General features: G+C 49.9%; 1 protein-coding gene across 1 annotated transcript in view; it reads left to right on the plus strand.

Annotated features, from left to right (window-relative positions):
* The window catches only part of LOC116949256 (uncharacterized), a 234,114-nt gene that overhangs the window by 178,943 nt on the left and 40,153 nt on the right, over positions 1-15,018 (plus strand). The window contains exons 6-7 of the mRNA XM_032966358.2: positions 4,502-4,647; positions 6,719-6,896. Coding sequence (XP_032822249.2) covers positions 4,502-4,647; positions 6,719-6,896 — 324 coding nt within the window. The remainder of the gene's footprint in view (positions 1-4,501; positions 4,648-6,718; positions 6,897-15,018) is intronic.

Consider the following 15,018-nt stretch of genomic DNA (forward strand, 5'->3'; position numbering starts at 1 on the left):
TGTGGCATGTCGAGATGCACGCTGATGAGGATTTTCCTTAACCTGTGCTGCAGCAGTTTCTGTGCGCTTTCTGGCTCGTCTAAATGCACTCGGATTAGGATTATCGTTAGCCTGTGCTGCAGAATTGGATATGCATTCTTTTGCCATGTCTCCATGCATGCTGTTCAGGGTGTACCTCAACTTTGGCTGCAGCAGTGGCTGCGCAGTCTGTAGCTTGGTTACGTGCACGCTGCTCTTCAGTTCCCTCAGCCTGTGCTACTGAGGTGCGTCCGTTGTTAGTTCGGGAAAGTCGCTGCTCCTGCACTGTTTGTTGTGCATGCAACAGCGGCACTCTCTTTGTGTGGTTTTTTTTTTGGAGAGGCCTGTTTTTTTCTTTTCGGCATTTTGTACGCGAGGGAAATCCTCACTCCCATCAGCACTCAGCGGAAGCTGAGTTGACCCAGGGTAGGCTCAAGAGCGGGTCAGATAATCGTCACCAGTGTTGGGCGTAAGTGGGAATCGAACTGGGGTCGCCGGGTTCGTGGTGCAGCGCGCTTACTGCTGCACTGCCGACACACACACACACAAATGAAATTACACACACACAGATCGAATTAAACACACACACATAGACTCACAAATACATCGACCTACACACACACACACAAACATGGACTGCACACACACAGACATATCGAATAACACACACACATGGACTCACACACACAGCGAGCTACACACACACATCGACTCACACACACACACATCGACTGACACACTCACATCGACTGACACACTCACATCGACGTACACACACCCATCAACTTACACACACAGACAGACTACGACCCACACACACAAACACATCGACTTACAAACACACACACACATAGGGACTCAAACACAACAACAACCGCTATTCGCCACTAAGTGGCGGTGACGTCACCACGATGCTTGTGCCAGGCTATGTGCACCGTGAGGCCACATGAAGTGTCGCACGCCCGCTGGCAGGAGGTCACGGGGCAGACTCGGGTGCCATGGGTCGACTGACTGAGACGACTGGCTGATGCACCTCTTGTGCCCCCTACCGTGCCAACTTTCTGTGCTTTAACCACCCGGCGCTCCGCTCATTGTTGTGAGCGTCGCTCCTCCGCCCTCCATTGTTGTTGGAGGGCGACTGCCTCCAACTGCCCAGTAGCGTCCTTCAAGAGCCTCCTCCACAGAGGTCGATCTTGATACCGCTGGTCCCAGTCATCGGCAAGTCCACTCAGCTCCACGTCCTCCTGTATCACATCACTCCATCTCTTCTCTAGTCCGTGCCGCGCCTGTTTAGCCCCCTCGATCCGGCCGAACAAAAGCTGTCTAGGCATGCGGTGGCTGGGCATGCGAACTACATGACCCAGCCAACGCAGCCTTGCCTGCCGGAGGAGCTCACCGATGGGACTTTGTCCACATCTTTCAAGGATTTGTGAGCTCCTCACGCAATCCAGCCTGGTTAAACCCATCTTAGGCAGCCCAGCCTAAATGTTTCTAACAGGCAAAGATGTTTTTCACACACATCCCTTGACCGCACCCGAGCATCGATCAGCCTCCCATTGTATCCATACCAAATGGAAATTCCTCCGGTACAGCTATCAAAGGCTTCACGAACTATGTGGTCAAAATAGATGTTAAATAATGTGGGACCTAGAGACATCCCTGTCGCACCCCAAGGTGTACAGGGAATGGCTCTGACTCTCGGCCATATAGTTTTACCCAGGCCCGCTCACCATCATGAAGGTCCTTAATGATCATGAGCAGAGGGTCAGGGACTCCGAAAGTACGAAGAACAACCCAGAGCCCAGGCCTACTGATGGTATCATAGGCCTTGACCAGGTCAATAAAGCAGAGATGTTGGTCTTGTTGGAATTCCCTACACCTCTGCTGCAGCAGACGGACAGAAAATATGGCATCTGTGCAAGACCGCCCTTTCCTGAAACTGCATTGGGGCTCCGCAAGCCTCTCCTCAGCGTGCCTAGCAAGGCGATGTTGAATAATCCTTGCCAGGACCTTTCCCGGCACACTGAGGAGTGAGATGCCCCTGTAGTTGTTACAGTCTGTGTGGTCCTCCTTCTTAAAGAGAAGGACTACCAGGGCATCCTTCCAATGCTGTGGAACCCGTCCAGTGGTCCAGACTGTTGTTATTATGTCATGTAGGGCAGTCTGTGCACAAACGCCACCCTCCCTCAGCATTTCTCTTGGGAGTTCCTTTCTGCCCGGTGCCTTTCATGTTCTCAGACTCTCGATCGCCTTCAGTACTTCCTCAACAGATGGCACCTCAACCAGCCACTCAGCAAATTCATCCCCCTTTTTCACACGTTGTTTTCCTGGCTGAGGGATTTCCCCTCCCCCAGGACCTCACAGAAATGCTCAACAAATCTGCAAACCTGTTCCTGATGGTCGGAGATTGGATTACCGTTCTTTCCCCTAATGATGGTAATAGGTGAGTTACTTTTTTGATGGATTAAAAGAGCGATTTGTGATCGCGGGCCACTGAGGCAGACTCCATCTCCTCAGCAACCCGCGACCACCACCCATCCTTGTAGTGCCTCACGGCTCTCTGAACCTCCGAGCGAAAGCTGCGGTAAGCCTCCTCATTCTCTGTCGTTGGATGCTATAGATGATTAGAGTGGGCCTGTCGCCTTTTCTCCGCCATCCTGAACACCTCCTCTGTCAGCCAGGGTCTCTGGGGAGTTCTGGACAACGTACCCAAAGCAGCCATTGCAGCTGCCTGAGTCACAGTCCTAAACCTTGCCCATTTACCCTCGACATCTGGAGGAGTGGGGGATGATGCCAACCCCAGCCACAAGCGATGATGAAATTCTCGCTTGCAACTTTCATCAGCTAGCAGAGACCAGGCCACCTTAGGTTTGAATGGGGTCCTGGGTGTACACCCACCACCGGAGTGGAAGAATGGCAGGTGCATCTTACAGATGACAAGTCGATGGTCAGAGGGCAGATCAGCTCCAAGGTAGGTCCTGGTGTCAAGGACATGGGCCCGCATCCGCTGTTCCGTCACTATGTAGTCCAGCAGATGTTCATGCTTGGACCCTGCATGCATCCATGATGTGGTGTGGATGCGTGGATGCCGGAACAGCTTGTTGTTAATTACAAGCCCATGGGCTGCACAAAAATCTAGCAGCCTCCTACCGTTATTATTGAGCTGATCTGGCCCATGCCTTCCAAATACTCCAGACCAGGTGCCAGCATCATGACCAACTCGGGCATTGAATTCACCCAACAAGATGACTCTATCCCGAGGGGCCTCTTTAGCTAGGATCTGTGACAGGAGGTCATAGAAGGCATTTGACTCATTGGCCTTGCCTGCATCCCTCCACGGATGTTCATCTTCGGTGGGGCCATAAGTAACCACGACCACCACTCCTCGCCTCCAGTTGATGGGAAGGCGAGCCCAAAGTAGCCTGGGGCTTACACCTCACCGCCATGCTCCCACGCCCCCTTCATTCTTTTGTTCAGAAGAAGAGCCACTCCCTGTTGTTTGGTAGTCTCCTGCCCCGAATAGAGGACTGTCCACCCCTCATGGTGGCAGGAGCCAGAGCCGGTCCACCGGACCTCCTGAATACCACAGAGATCCAGGCGGTACTGTTCCAGCTCCCGACAGAGGAGTGGCAGCCTCTCCTCCACAATAAGCATTCGAACATTCCACGTGGTCATACATAGTGGCTTTTTGTTGTTTCTGGAGGTGCCCCGAGGGTAAAGATTCAATCTCCTGGGGTTTAGCCAGGAGACGTCATAGACGCCTGTCCTCCCGGGGCCTCCGGCACAAGCTTATTAATTAGATATTTTTTACGTGGTTTTGTGGTAATTTATTGAAGGTGGAGGGTTTACCAGCCCCTCGCACCCGTCCAGAGCCCCCATTTAGCCGCTGTGATGGTTACAAACGCCCTGAGGGGAAAGGCCAATCGGAATTGGCCCTCCCACCCACAGCACTGTCCACGACAACGTTGCCCGTCCGGCACCACGAAGAGGTAGTGGGTTGTTTTTGCCGCACATCGACTCTCACACACACATCGACTTACACACAGACATATCGATGTACACACACATCTAATGAAACATGGTTTGCAAGCCAAATCCTTCGCAATGTGCATCCACACAGAGACAGACACAGACGGACAGACAAAGAATGCCTTTTATAGGTAAGATTTAGATGTTGAAGCTTTTTGTGTAGTTATGCAACAACGTATTATCACCACCAGAGCTATGCACTTTTAAATAATCTAGATTGAAAAGAAATTCATTTTAGAACTTTTTGTCTTTAATTTCTTTGTCTACGTATGTGCGAAAGAAGTTGTCGCCCTCACCAACACTACCTCAGCCTACTCCTCGTCCGCCCCATCCTAGCCCACATGCCCATTGTTACATTTAACCCCACGTCACATTCCCCGTCTTCCTAATTCCCTCATCCCCATTTTTACCTCCCCCCCCCCCCCCCCACCTGCTCTGCTCCCACCCCCAACAGCCCCGTGGCCAGCGAGCGCGATAGCTCGGTGGTGGAGGTGCGTGCAGGCGGGGGCTACCGCCTGCGGCCCGGCTGGAGGCTGCATCTCTACGTGAGCACGGCGCCGTGCGGGGACGCCAGGCTCTTCTCCACGCAGGAGAGGGAGGGTGCGTGCTCCTTGGCGGTGGTGTAGCCGGTTCGCGCTTTCAAATCCCGGCGGACCCCAGTTTGATTCCCGCTCACGGCCACCAACATCAGTGACGATTATCTGAACCGGTCATTTGGCCTCCCCTAGGTCGACTCAGCCGCAAAATTATTACCTGGTGCGGTGTGTAAACATCACGAACCTGGCGACCCGAGTTCGACTCCCACTCACGGCCAACTGGTGACGATTATCTGAATCGGTCATGGGCCTTCCCTAGGGCGACACAGCCTCAAATGAGTACCTGTTGTGTGAACATCGCCACTGGGGAGACAAAGGCGGATGGGCGTGGTTTTGGCCGCCCACCCCCTCGTGTGCCATGCTGGTCTTCATAGTTGCTCCCTAACATCACTTGCCCCAACAGTCTGTTCAGGCTATACAGGGGATCTTTATCATTGTGATCCTAGCCTGGCACAAGCGCCATGGCAAACCTCGCCGCCACTTTGTGGTGAATGGCGGTTATTTGCTGTTGGACCCAGTCCCATCGCTGGGCTCCTTGGGCAGGCAAGGCTATGTTAGCTGGGTCATGTAGCACGCATGCCCACCGCATGTCCAAACAGCTTTTGTTCGGCCGGATAGAGGCAACTAAACGGGCGCGGCATGGGCTAGAGAGGGGATGTTGTGATGTGGTATGCGAAAATATTGAGCTGATTGAACTTGGAGAAACTGAAACCGAGTATCGGTGTCAAGATCGGCCTCTGTGGAGGAGGCTCATGAAGGACGTTAATGGGCAGTTGGAGACAGTAGCCCTCCAGAAAAATCGGAGGGCAGAGGAGCGACGCTCATAACAACGAGCGGAGCGCCGGCCGTCTAAAACACAGCAAGTTGGCACAGGTGGTGCATCGGCCAGTCATCTCAGTCAGCCAACCCATGGCACCTGGGTCTGTCCCGTGACCTGCCAGCGGTCATTCGACACTTCACGTAGCCTGAAACTGCACCGGGTCTGACACAAGTGCCATGGTGACGTCACCACCACTTTGTGGCAAACGGGGGTTGTTGTTGTGTTAAAAGGGCTCGAGAAAGAGGTTGGTCGGGCCCAAGTTGTTTGATGACGAGGTGAAGGATGCGTATGGTGGGAGACTCACGGGGGGGAGGGGGGTTAAAAGGGAGGAGGGAAATGGGGGAGGGAAGGAGAGTAAGCAAAATAGGACAGATCGATGGAAGGGATAGACCCACACTTTACCCTACCAAAAGTGTAGCTCTCTAACCTCCCCGTGCCACAATGGACCGATGTTCCCATCCGCCGAACACGTGGGCCGATGTTTGACGCAGCTCATTAGAGGCTTCAAGCACCCATGACGAGGAATTTAACTCATTCCCATTAGATTGAGGCTACCGTCGGGAAAAGTGGAGTGTCAAGTGAGAATGGGGATGAGAACCGGTGGAGGTAAAGCACTCCTGGCCTCATGCCCCCCCCCCCCCCGCTCTCACCCACCAATCACGAGCCCTCCCGCGTTCCCAACCGCCCCTCCTGACGTCGATACTCGGTTTCTCCGGCTGCTCAAACGGCCATGGGTCATAATAACCCTGATGAAAATCTCGACATAACTCCGATAATTGACAATTTCAATTCACGCCCTGCGTTTTTAATTTCCCTGTGTGGACTTGGCGAAGCGGGATTGTCTTCCGCACAGAGTTGGCGGCGGCTGAGAGTGAGACTTAGACGACCAGTGAAACATCGTGGGGACCTGGTTAGCACGAGGCACGGGGTTAGGGTCACGTGTACAGCCGGTCTGAACATTTAAGTTTTGGGCCAGGATTATGGCAAGTATTAGGGGTAGAGCTTGACCTAATGGCACGGTTGCCTAATTGTCCGCTTGCTTCGTTACCCAGTTTCACAATTATCTAGTTACATTATTATCATTGGATTATCCAGTTACCAACTTGCTGAGTTGTTTAGTTCCGCAGTTAATTATTTGAAGTCCCAATGATACCTGAGCGCTGCACCGCGTGTGGGATGATGATGACTGGGCCTGAGTGCTGCACCACGTGTGGGATGATGATGACGACAACGATGATGGTGACGACTCGGGCAGGTAATGCAGTCGGCGCGGACCGGCACCCGAGGCGGCGTGCTCGGGGCCAGCTGCGCACGAAGCTGGAGTGTGGCGAGGGCACGGTGCCAGCTCGCCGCTGCCTGGAGCCACAAACGTGGGACGGCGTCCTCCAGGGAGAGCCCCTCCTCGCCATGGCCTGCAGCGACAAGATCGCTCGGTGAGCAAGCACCGCAACAACGGCAAAACAACGGCCTCCAGCCACCGCCGTCTTTCGCCACTATTGTGGCGGTGATGTCACCACGGTGCTTGTGCCAGGCTAGGTGCACTTCAGGGTCACAATACGTTGTCCAAGGCTCGCCGACAGGAGGTCACGGGAAGAGGACCAGATGTTATGGGTTGACTGACTAGGAAGTGACTGACTCTTCCCAGATCAGCACGCTCGCACGCAAGAGACAAAGATCCCCCATATAGTCTGTAACAATCTGTAAGGGCACGTGTTGTTAGCGAGCAACTATGAAGGCCAGCACAGCACACGAGTGGGTGGGTGGTCAACACCACGCCCAGCCGCCTTTGTCTACCTAATGGCGATGTTTACACATCACACCATTTCCTCATTTGAGGCTGAGTCGACCTATGGGAGGTCCAAGACCAGTTCAAATAATGGTAACTGGTATTGGTCGTGAGCGAGAATTGAACTCAGGTGGCGAGGTTCGTAGCGCAGTGCGCTAACCGTGACATGATTTCTCCCCACGCTCGCAGGCACGCACACACACACAGGTACACACGCGCACAAAGGCACAGATACCAACGTATGAGTGCCGTTGGCGAGCACCTACGAAGGTCAACCAGGCACACCAGGCGGTAATGTCGATAGCACGGAGCCTCTGTCTCTCCAATACTGATGTTTACACACTGCACCAGTTACTCATTTCAGGCTGAGTCGACCGAGTGGAGGCCCAGGAAAAGGCCACATAATCGCCAACCATCATTGGTCATGTTGACCACCCCCACTCTCTCGCGTGCTCGCTAACAGCACTTTCCGCAACATCCTGTTGAGGCTGTACGGAAGATCTTTGTCTTCTTGCTTGTCAGAGGAGAAGGGAGGGGAGAGGGGATGGAGCGATTGGTGATCAGTCCGTGCTGTTCCTGACACCGATTGCGAGTGACGCTCCGCAAAGCTTTGAGCACGTCGCAAAGGATTACACAGCACAGTTTAAGCAGATCGGGCGACTTAGAGGCAGCTCGGGTTAATGGAAGGGTCCAGGGGATTGTGGCGCAGGAGGCAGATGCGAGGAGTGCGGCCCAGGGGGCTTTTAGAGGAGTCGTGAAACATAGGTTTGTTTGTTTTTACAAAAAAACGGCACGACTACACAAGCCCATTTCCACTTTCCCCACCCCGTAGAGCTTAAACCACGAGCAAAGTCAGAACCGCTCCCCTCCCACCCAGGTCTCCCTCTCTCTTTCTCTCTCCCCGCACGGTCATCTGCAGGGTTTTCACACACACACACAAAAGACCCCCTTACATCCGACATAGACGTTTGGGGCAAGCGCCGTTAGCGAGTAGCACCTAAAAGGTCGGAACGTCGCACAAAGGGGTGTTGTGGCTAGCATCACGCATTTGTCTCCCCAGTGGCGATGTTTACACACAGCACCGGGTACTCATTTGAGGCTGAGTCGACCTAGGGGAGGCCCGTGACCTGTTCAGATAGTCGTCACTGGTGTTGGTGGTTAGCACACTGCACATAGCACAGTGTGCTAACCACCACACTACCGCTCCCACACTCACATGTACACACACATACACGTATATAATATACTAGCGGGAAGTACCGGCGTTGCCCCGGCGAAAAAGACACACACACACATAGACTTACACACACACAGACATCGACCCACGCACAAACACATCGACTTACACACGCACACACCGACTTACACACGCACACACATAGCGACTGACACACACACAACAACAACCACCGCCATTCGCCACTAAGTGGCGGTGACATCACCACGTCGCTTGTGCCAGGCCATGTGTACCTTGAGGCCACGTGAAGTGTCGAACGCCCGCTGGCAGGAGGTCACGGGGCAGATCCAGGTGCCACGGGTCGACTGACTGAGCTGACTGAGATTACTGGCTGATGCACCATCTGTGCCAACTTGCTGTGCTTTAGCCACCCGGCGCTCCGCTCGTTGTTGTGAGCGTCACTCCTCCGCCCTCCGATGTTGTTGGAGGGCGACTGCCTCCAACTTCCCAGTAGCGTCCTTCACGAGCCTCCTCCACAGAGGCCGATCTTGACACCGCTGGTACCAGTCATCGGCAAGTCCACTCAGCTCCACGTCCTCCTGTACCACATCACTCTATCTCTTCTCTAGCCCGTGCCGCACCCGTTAAGCCCCCTCGATCCGGCCGAACAGAAGCTGTTTAGGCATGTGGTGGCTGGGCATGCGGGCTACATGACCCAGCCAACGCAGCCTTGCCTGCCAGAGGAGCTCACCGATGGGGCTTTGCCCAGATCATTCAAGGGTTTGTGAGCTCCTCACACAATCCCGCCTGGTTAAACCCAGGAGGGATCACAGGCAGGCCAGCCTAAATGTTTCTAACCGGCGACGATGCTCCATTAGGGGATTCCACGTTTCGCAAGCGGAGAGAAGGGAGGGAATGACCGTGGCCGAGAAGACCTGAAGCTTTGTGCGGAGCAACAGACCAGGTAGCTTCCACACAGCGTTACGCAACCGATGAAAAGATATTGCCGCTCGACTGATTCGGCGTGAGACCTCTGCTGTTAAACCGGAGCCGGTCATGAGCACACTGTCCTGGTATGGGAAACTCTCCACTCTCTCCACAACTGCCCCATCACTGATTGGGAGTTGTGGGGGTGGAGTGTCCGATGGTACAAATACCCAGGCAGGTGCTTCGTTTTGGTGGGGCTGATGGTAAGGCTCCACCTCTTAGCGGCACGCTCCAGTTTCAGCAGCAGAGTCTCCAACTCCTCCTCTGAGTGAGCAGCAATTACCAGATCATCGGCATACATAATGTAGTTGAGCAATAGGGAGCAATCCATTGACCGCACCCGGGCATCGATCAGCCTCCCATTATATCTGTACCAAATGGAAATTCCTTAAATATCTGACACACATACATCCACTTACACACACACACATGAACTTACACACACAGACATCGACTTACACACATACATGTGAACTTTTATATTTACCAACTGAGTTTGTAAAGATTCGTTTTCTATGTACGTAATGTTAGGGCAAGAGCCAATGAAGAGGGAAAATGCAAACGATTGTTAATGCACCTTTGAGGATCAGCACACTGTAATCAAAGGTGAAGGTGATACTTCATTTGTATGATATGCCTTTATGTTGTATTGAATTCTATGAGTCATAAGTAAATGGTTAATGGGATAAAAAGACTTAAGTATTTACTCTTTGTTTTTTTCGGTAAAGTCACGTATAAATAAGAAATAATAATAAAATAAAATTACATAATAGCATACGACGTTTCGATTGCAACGCAAGCAATCATCATCAGGTATAGAAGAGCTAAGTTTAAGAGAGAGAGGAAACACAGAGAGATGGAGAAGCACATCAAATTGAACAAGATTTAGTAAAATTTGGAAACAATATAATAACCAACCCTCTGAGCTGCATTATATTGTTTCCAAATTTTACTAAATCTTGTTCAATTTGATGTGCTTCTCCATCTCTCTGTGTTTCCTCTCTCTCTTAAATTTATCTCTTTTATACCTGATGATGATTGCTTGCGTTGCAATCGAAACGTCGTATGTATACTATTATGTAATTTTATTTTATTATTATTTCTTATTTATACGTGACTTTACCGAAAAAAACAAAGAGTAATTCCTGCAGTCACGAAAGCACCAAATCAACTTAAGTATTTGTACTGTAGTCTTTATTACTGTTGTTTTTAATAGTACTGTAGTAAGGCGCTTGAGGAAGCACAGACGATCTATCATTTGTAATAGATAAATGGGGTAAATGGGGAGAAGGGAGGTAGGGCAGGTAATGGCCGTGGCGAAATAAGAACAGCGCGCGGGCGGTGCCGCAAACAACCGCTGGCAGCCAGACCGCCGACAGGACACTTGGCAGGCACGGAGGCAGGCAAGAGACTTGGGGATGGAGCGACGAGATGTGGGACGGCGAGGAAGCCGCTCTGCATCACAAAACCAAGGTGCTATGCTTCTCTCCGGGACTAAAGCAGGAAGTTATTTTTCCCCAATTACATTCCTTGAATAATTATCAAATAGAGCAAGTCAAGGTCTATAAGTATCTTGGGGTCATCCTGGATTCAAAACTTAGTTTTGAAGATCACATTGATCATATTGGTAAAAAGACAAAAATAAAAATTGGTTTTCTGTATCGACACAAGCACTGCTTACCCCCAATGTTCCGTTTGGAATTGATAAAAGCTACCATACTGCCTCTACTTGACTACTGTGACATCGTGTATAAATCAGCAACAAGTACTGTACTGAAGAAGCTTGATTCCATCTATCACTCGGCCTTAAGATTTGCATTGAACTGCCCATATAGGACTCACCACTGTGATCTCTACATTGGGTCAAACTTAACATCTCTTAATGTTCAACGGCTTGTGCACCAGATCTTATTTATTCACGATGTACTTACAAAAAATTCCGCAGACTACCTACTGGATCTCCTCTCTGTTTCAAAGAACAAATTTTGACCTCAGGTCTTCGCTCATTTACCAGCTTCACATTCCCTATTGCCGTACAAAAACTGGAGGAAGGGCCTTTGCTGTTGATGCCCCCAGGGTCCGGAATGCTATTGCCAATAAACTGCAACTTGAATCACTACCTATGAGATCTTCACTCAAAACTGCTCTAGAGGAGTTGTACAACCCTAGCTGCCACTGCTATTCAGTGGCCTAAAATATGGCTCTAGATTTTGGTGTTATAATTTATTTACGTAGTTTATTGTTAAAAATTCGGTCACAGTCCCTATGATCACTGTTACATTGGATTTATGGCTTTTATTTTGTTGATTTCGAAAAGTTGTTTTTTGTTTTGGCCATGTTTTTGTTTATTGTAGTACGGAGTTAGACTGATGGCCTTAATCTTAGTTGTCTTGTGGTTGTTGTTGTTGTTATTTGACTTGCATCCCACTGGGATTTTTGCACACAGCGTTGGTGTACGGTGCTATTTCAGGAATATTTTGATATTTTTTTCCTGTATTTTCTGTTTGCACAGTCACACAAAGTCACTTTAAGATGTTTTCTTGTTCATGTTTTTTGTTTGTTGCGGTTGTACCCGATTCAAGAGCCGAATGGCTCACAGGGCTATACCAAATAAATGAAACTATGGAACTATGCATCAGCCAGGCCACCGAAATGTTGGCCGGTAGGCGCGGGTGAAGGCAGGAGACCCGGGAAGGAAGCGATGTGAAGGCAGCGCAGGGCAGCGAGGTGTGGGCGCGGTCTTAGCGAGCACCCACCGACAGCCGAACTGCGCCCCAGCAGGCGTGGGGTAAAGCAGCACACGTGAGAGGGGAGTCGCGCCCACAACCAAAGCAAGAGCCTCTCCAATGTAATGAAACACGAAATAGGGCCTCTCCAATATAATGAAACTGCCACTTATTGCTGAGCTGCACCCCGCTATCAAAGAGCCTCTTTGTAAACAATGTTTCTGGTCTTACCTGCTGGTGCAAAGTAATGTAAATATTTGTCATTACCTACACGAGAGCATCCAACATAAAGTTGGCCATGAGAAAATCACGGATTTGACACATTCATTCACAACACTTTTATAGATTGTCCTTGCGCATTGTTAATGGACATTGCAAAGCTGAGCTGGATGGGGAATTGAAGCCTCCTAAAATGAAAGACTGTGTCGTTTAGCATTATAGGTATGCGAGGGAGAAATACGTCTTCACCTTTAGAATTGCCTGTAATTGTTGTAGCTTCGATAACATTTGAATGTAATTCTTAAACAATTAACCTTGTGCCATTGCATAATCTAGGTGGGTCCAATTTTCTCAAGAGCAGGAAAGGTGCCCCAATTTTTAGTAGCAAGTTGTGTGGAGGAACACCCGGGAGCTGCAGAGAATTCAAGAATCCAACAGAAGAGTGAACAATTTGATCATGGTCCAACACTGAGTCAATAGATTTGTGGGACTCGCTCTCTCCAGGTAATTTGTGCAACAGCATGGAATTGATTCTGTGAACAGCATCATTTCGTGGAGCCAAAATGGCCCTCTCCCGTAGCCAGCTAACATCTCGAAAGTGTTGTTGCATGTTTGGGTACACTTTTTCCTCCAGTTCCTGTTCTGAAGTGGAAAGGGTCCCTTTAGACATGGTGATAAGTCCATTTGTGCCGTCAGCAACAATACTGCCATTTCCAATGTCAAGAAGAGCTTCAGCAAAGTTGCCTGCCTCTTGGTATCCATGGGGATATACAGTGAGGGAAAAAAGTATTTGCTCCCCTGTTGATTTTGTACTTTTGCCCACTGACAAAGAAATGATCAGTCTATAATTTTAATGGTAGGTTTATTTGAACAGTGAGAGACAATAACAACAAAAAATATCCAGTAAAACGCATGTCAAAAATGTTATAAATTGATTGGCATTTTAATGAGGGAAATAAGTATTTGACCCCTCTGCAAAACATGAATTAGTACTTGGTGGCAAAACCCGTGTTGGCAATCATAGAGGTCAGACGTTTCTTGTTGTTGGCTACCTGGTTTGCACACATCTCAGGAGGGATTTTGTCCCATTCCTCTTTGCAGATCTTCTCCAAGTCATTAAGGTTTCGAGGCTGACGTTTGGCAACTCGAACCTTCAGCTCCCTCCACAGAGTTTCTATGGGATTAAGGTTTGGAGACTGGCTAGGCCACTCTAGGACCTTAATGTGCTTCTTCTTGAGCAACCCCTTTGTTGCCTTGGCCGTGTGTTTTGGGTCATTGTCATGCTGAAATACCCATCCACGACACATTTTCAATGCCCTGGCTGAGGGAAGGAAGTTCTCACCCAATATTTGACGGTACATGGCCCCGTCCATCGTCCCTTTGATGCGGTGAAGTTGTCCTGTCCCCTTAGCAGAAAAACACCCCCAAAGCATGTTTCCACCTCCATTTTTGGCGGTGGGGATGGTGTTCTTGGGGTCATAGGCAGCATTCCTCCTCCTCCAAACACGGCGAGTTGAGTTGATGCCAAAGAGCTCCATTTTGGTCTCATGTAACCACAACACTTTCACCCAGTTGTCCTCTGAATCATTAAGATGTTCATTGGCAAACATTAGACGGGCATGTATATATGCTTTCTTAAGCAGGGGGACCTTGCGGGTGCTGCAGGATTTCAGTCCTTCACGGCATAGTGTGTTACCAATTGTTTTCTTGGTGACTATGGTCCCAGCTGCCTTGAGATCATTGACAAGATCCTCCCGTGTAGTTCTGGGCTGATTCCTCACCGTTCTCATGATCATTGCAACTCCACGAGGTGAGATCTTGCATGGAGCCCCAGGCCGAGGGAGATTGACAGTTCTTTTGTGTTTCTTCCATTTGCGAATAATCGCACCAACTGTTGTCACCTTCTCACCAAGCTGCTTGGCAATGGTCTTGTAGCCCATTCCAGCCTTGTGTAGGTCTACAATCTTGTTCCTGTCATCCTTGGAGAGCTCTTTGGTCTTGGCCATGGTGGAGAGTTTGGAATCTGATTGATTGATTGCTTCTGTGGACAGGTGCCTTTTATACAGGTAACAAGCCGAGATTAGGAGCACTCCCTTTAAGAGTGTGCGCCTAATCTCAGCTCGTTACCTGTGTAAAAGACACCTGGGAGCCAGAAATCTTTCTGATTGAGAGGGGGTCAAATACTTATTTCCCTCATTAAAATGCAAATCAATTTATAACATTTTTGACATGCGTTTTTCTGGATTTTGTTGTCGTTATTCTGTCTCTCACTGTTCAAATAAACCTACCATTAAAATTATAGACTGATCATTTCTTTGTCAGTGGGCAAACGTACAAAATCAGCAGGGGATCAAATACTTTTTTCCCTCACTGTACACGCATGTTTGTAGTTAGTCTCAGTTTCATTACGTGCCTCCAGAGGAACGATGACTTGATGCAGGCATTTAACTAATCAGCTTTGGTTCCTCGAAGTACAACAGGTAAGGTTTGTCGGAAGTCACCAGCCATGAGAAAAGTTACACCACCTATAATCCTGGAATTGTCGCGGAGGTCCTGCAAAGTTGTATTGATAGCCTCAAATTCTCCCTTGTGGAACGTGGTGCATTCATCCCACACTATAAAATCACAATTAAGCAGGACTTGTGCAAGGGCAGTCCCCT

Source organism: Petromyzon marinus, chromosome 2, assembly GCF_048934315.1.
Source record: "Petromyzon marinus isolate PM22_M1 ecotype Great Lakes invasive population chromosome 2, UKy_Petmar_22M1.pri1.0, whole genome shotgun sequence".
Classification (NCBI taxonomy): Eukaryota; Metazoa; Chordata; class Hyperoartia; order Petromyzontiformes; family Petromyzontidae; genus Petromyzon; species Petromyzon marinus.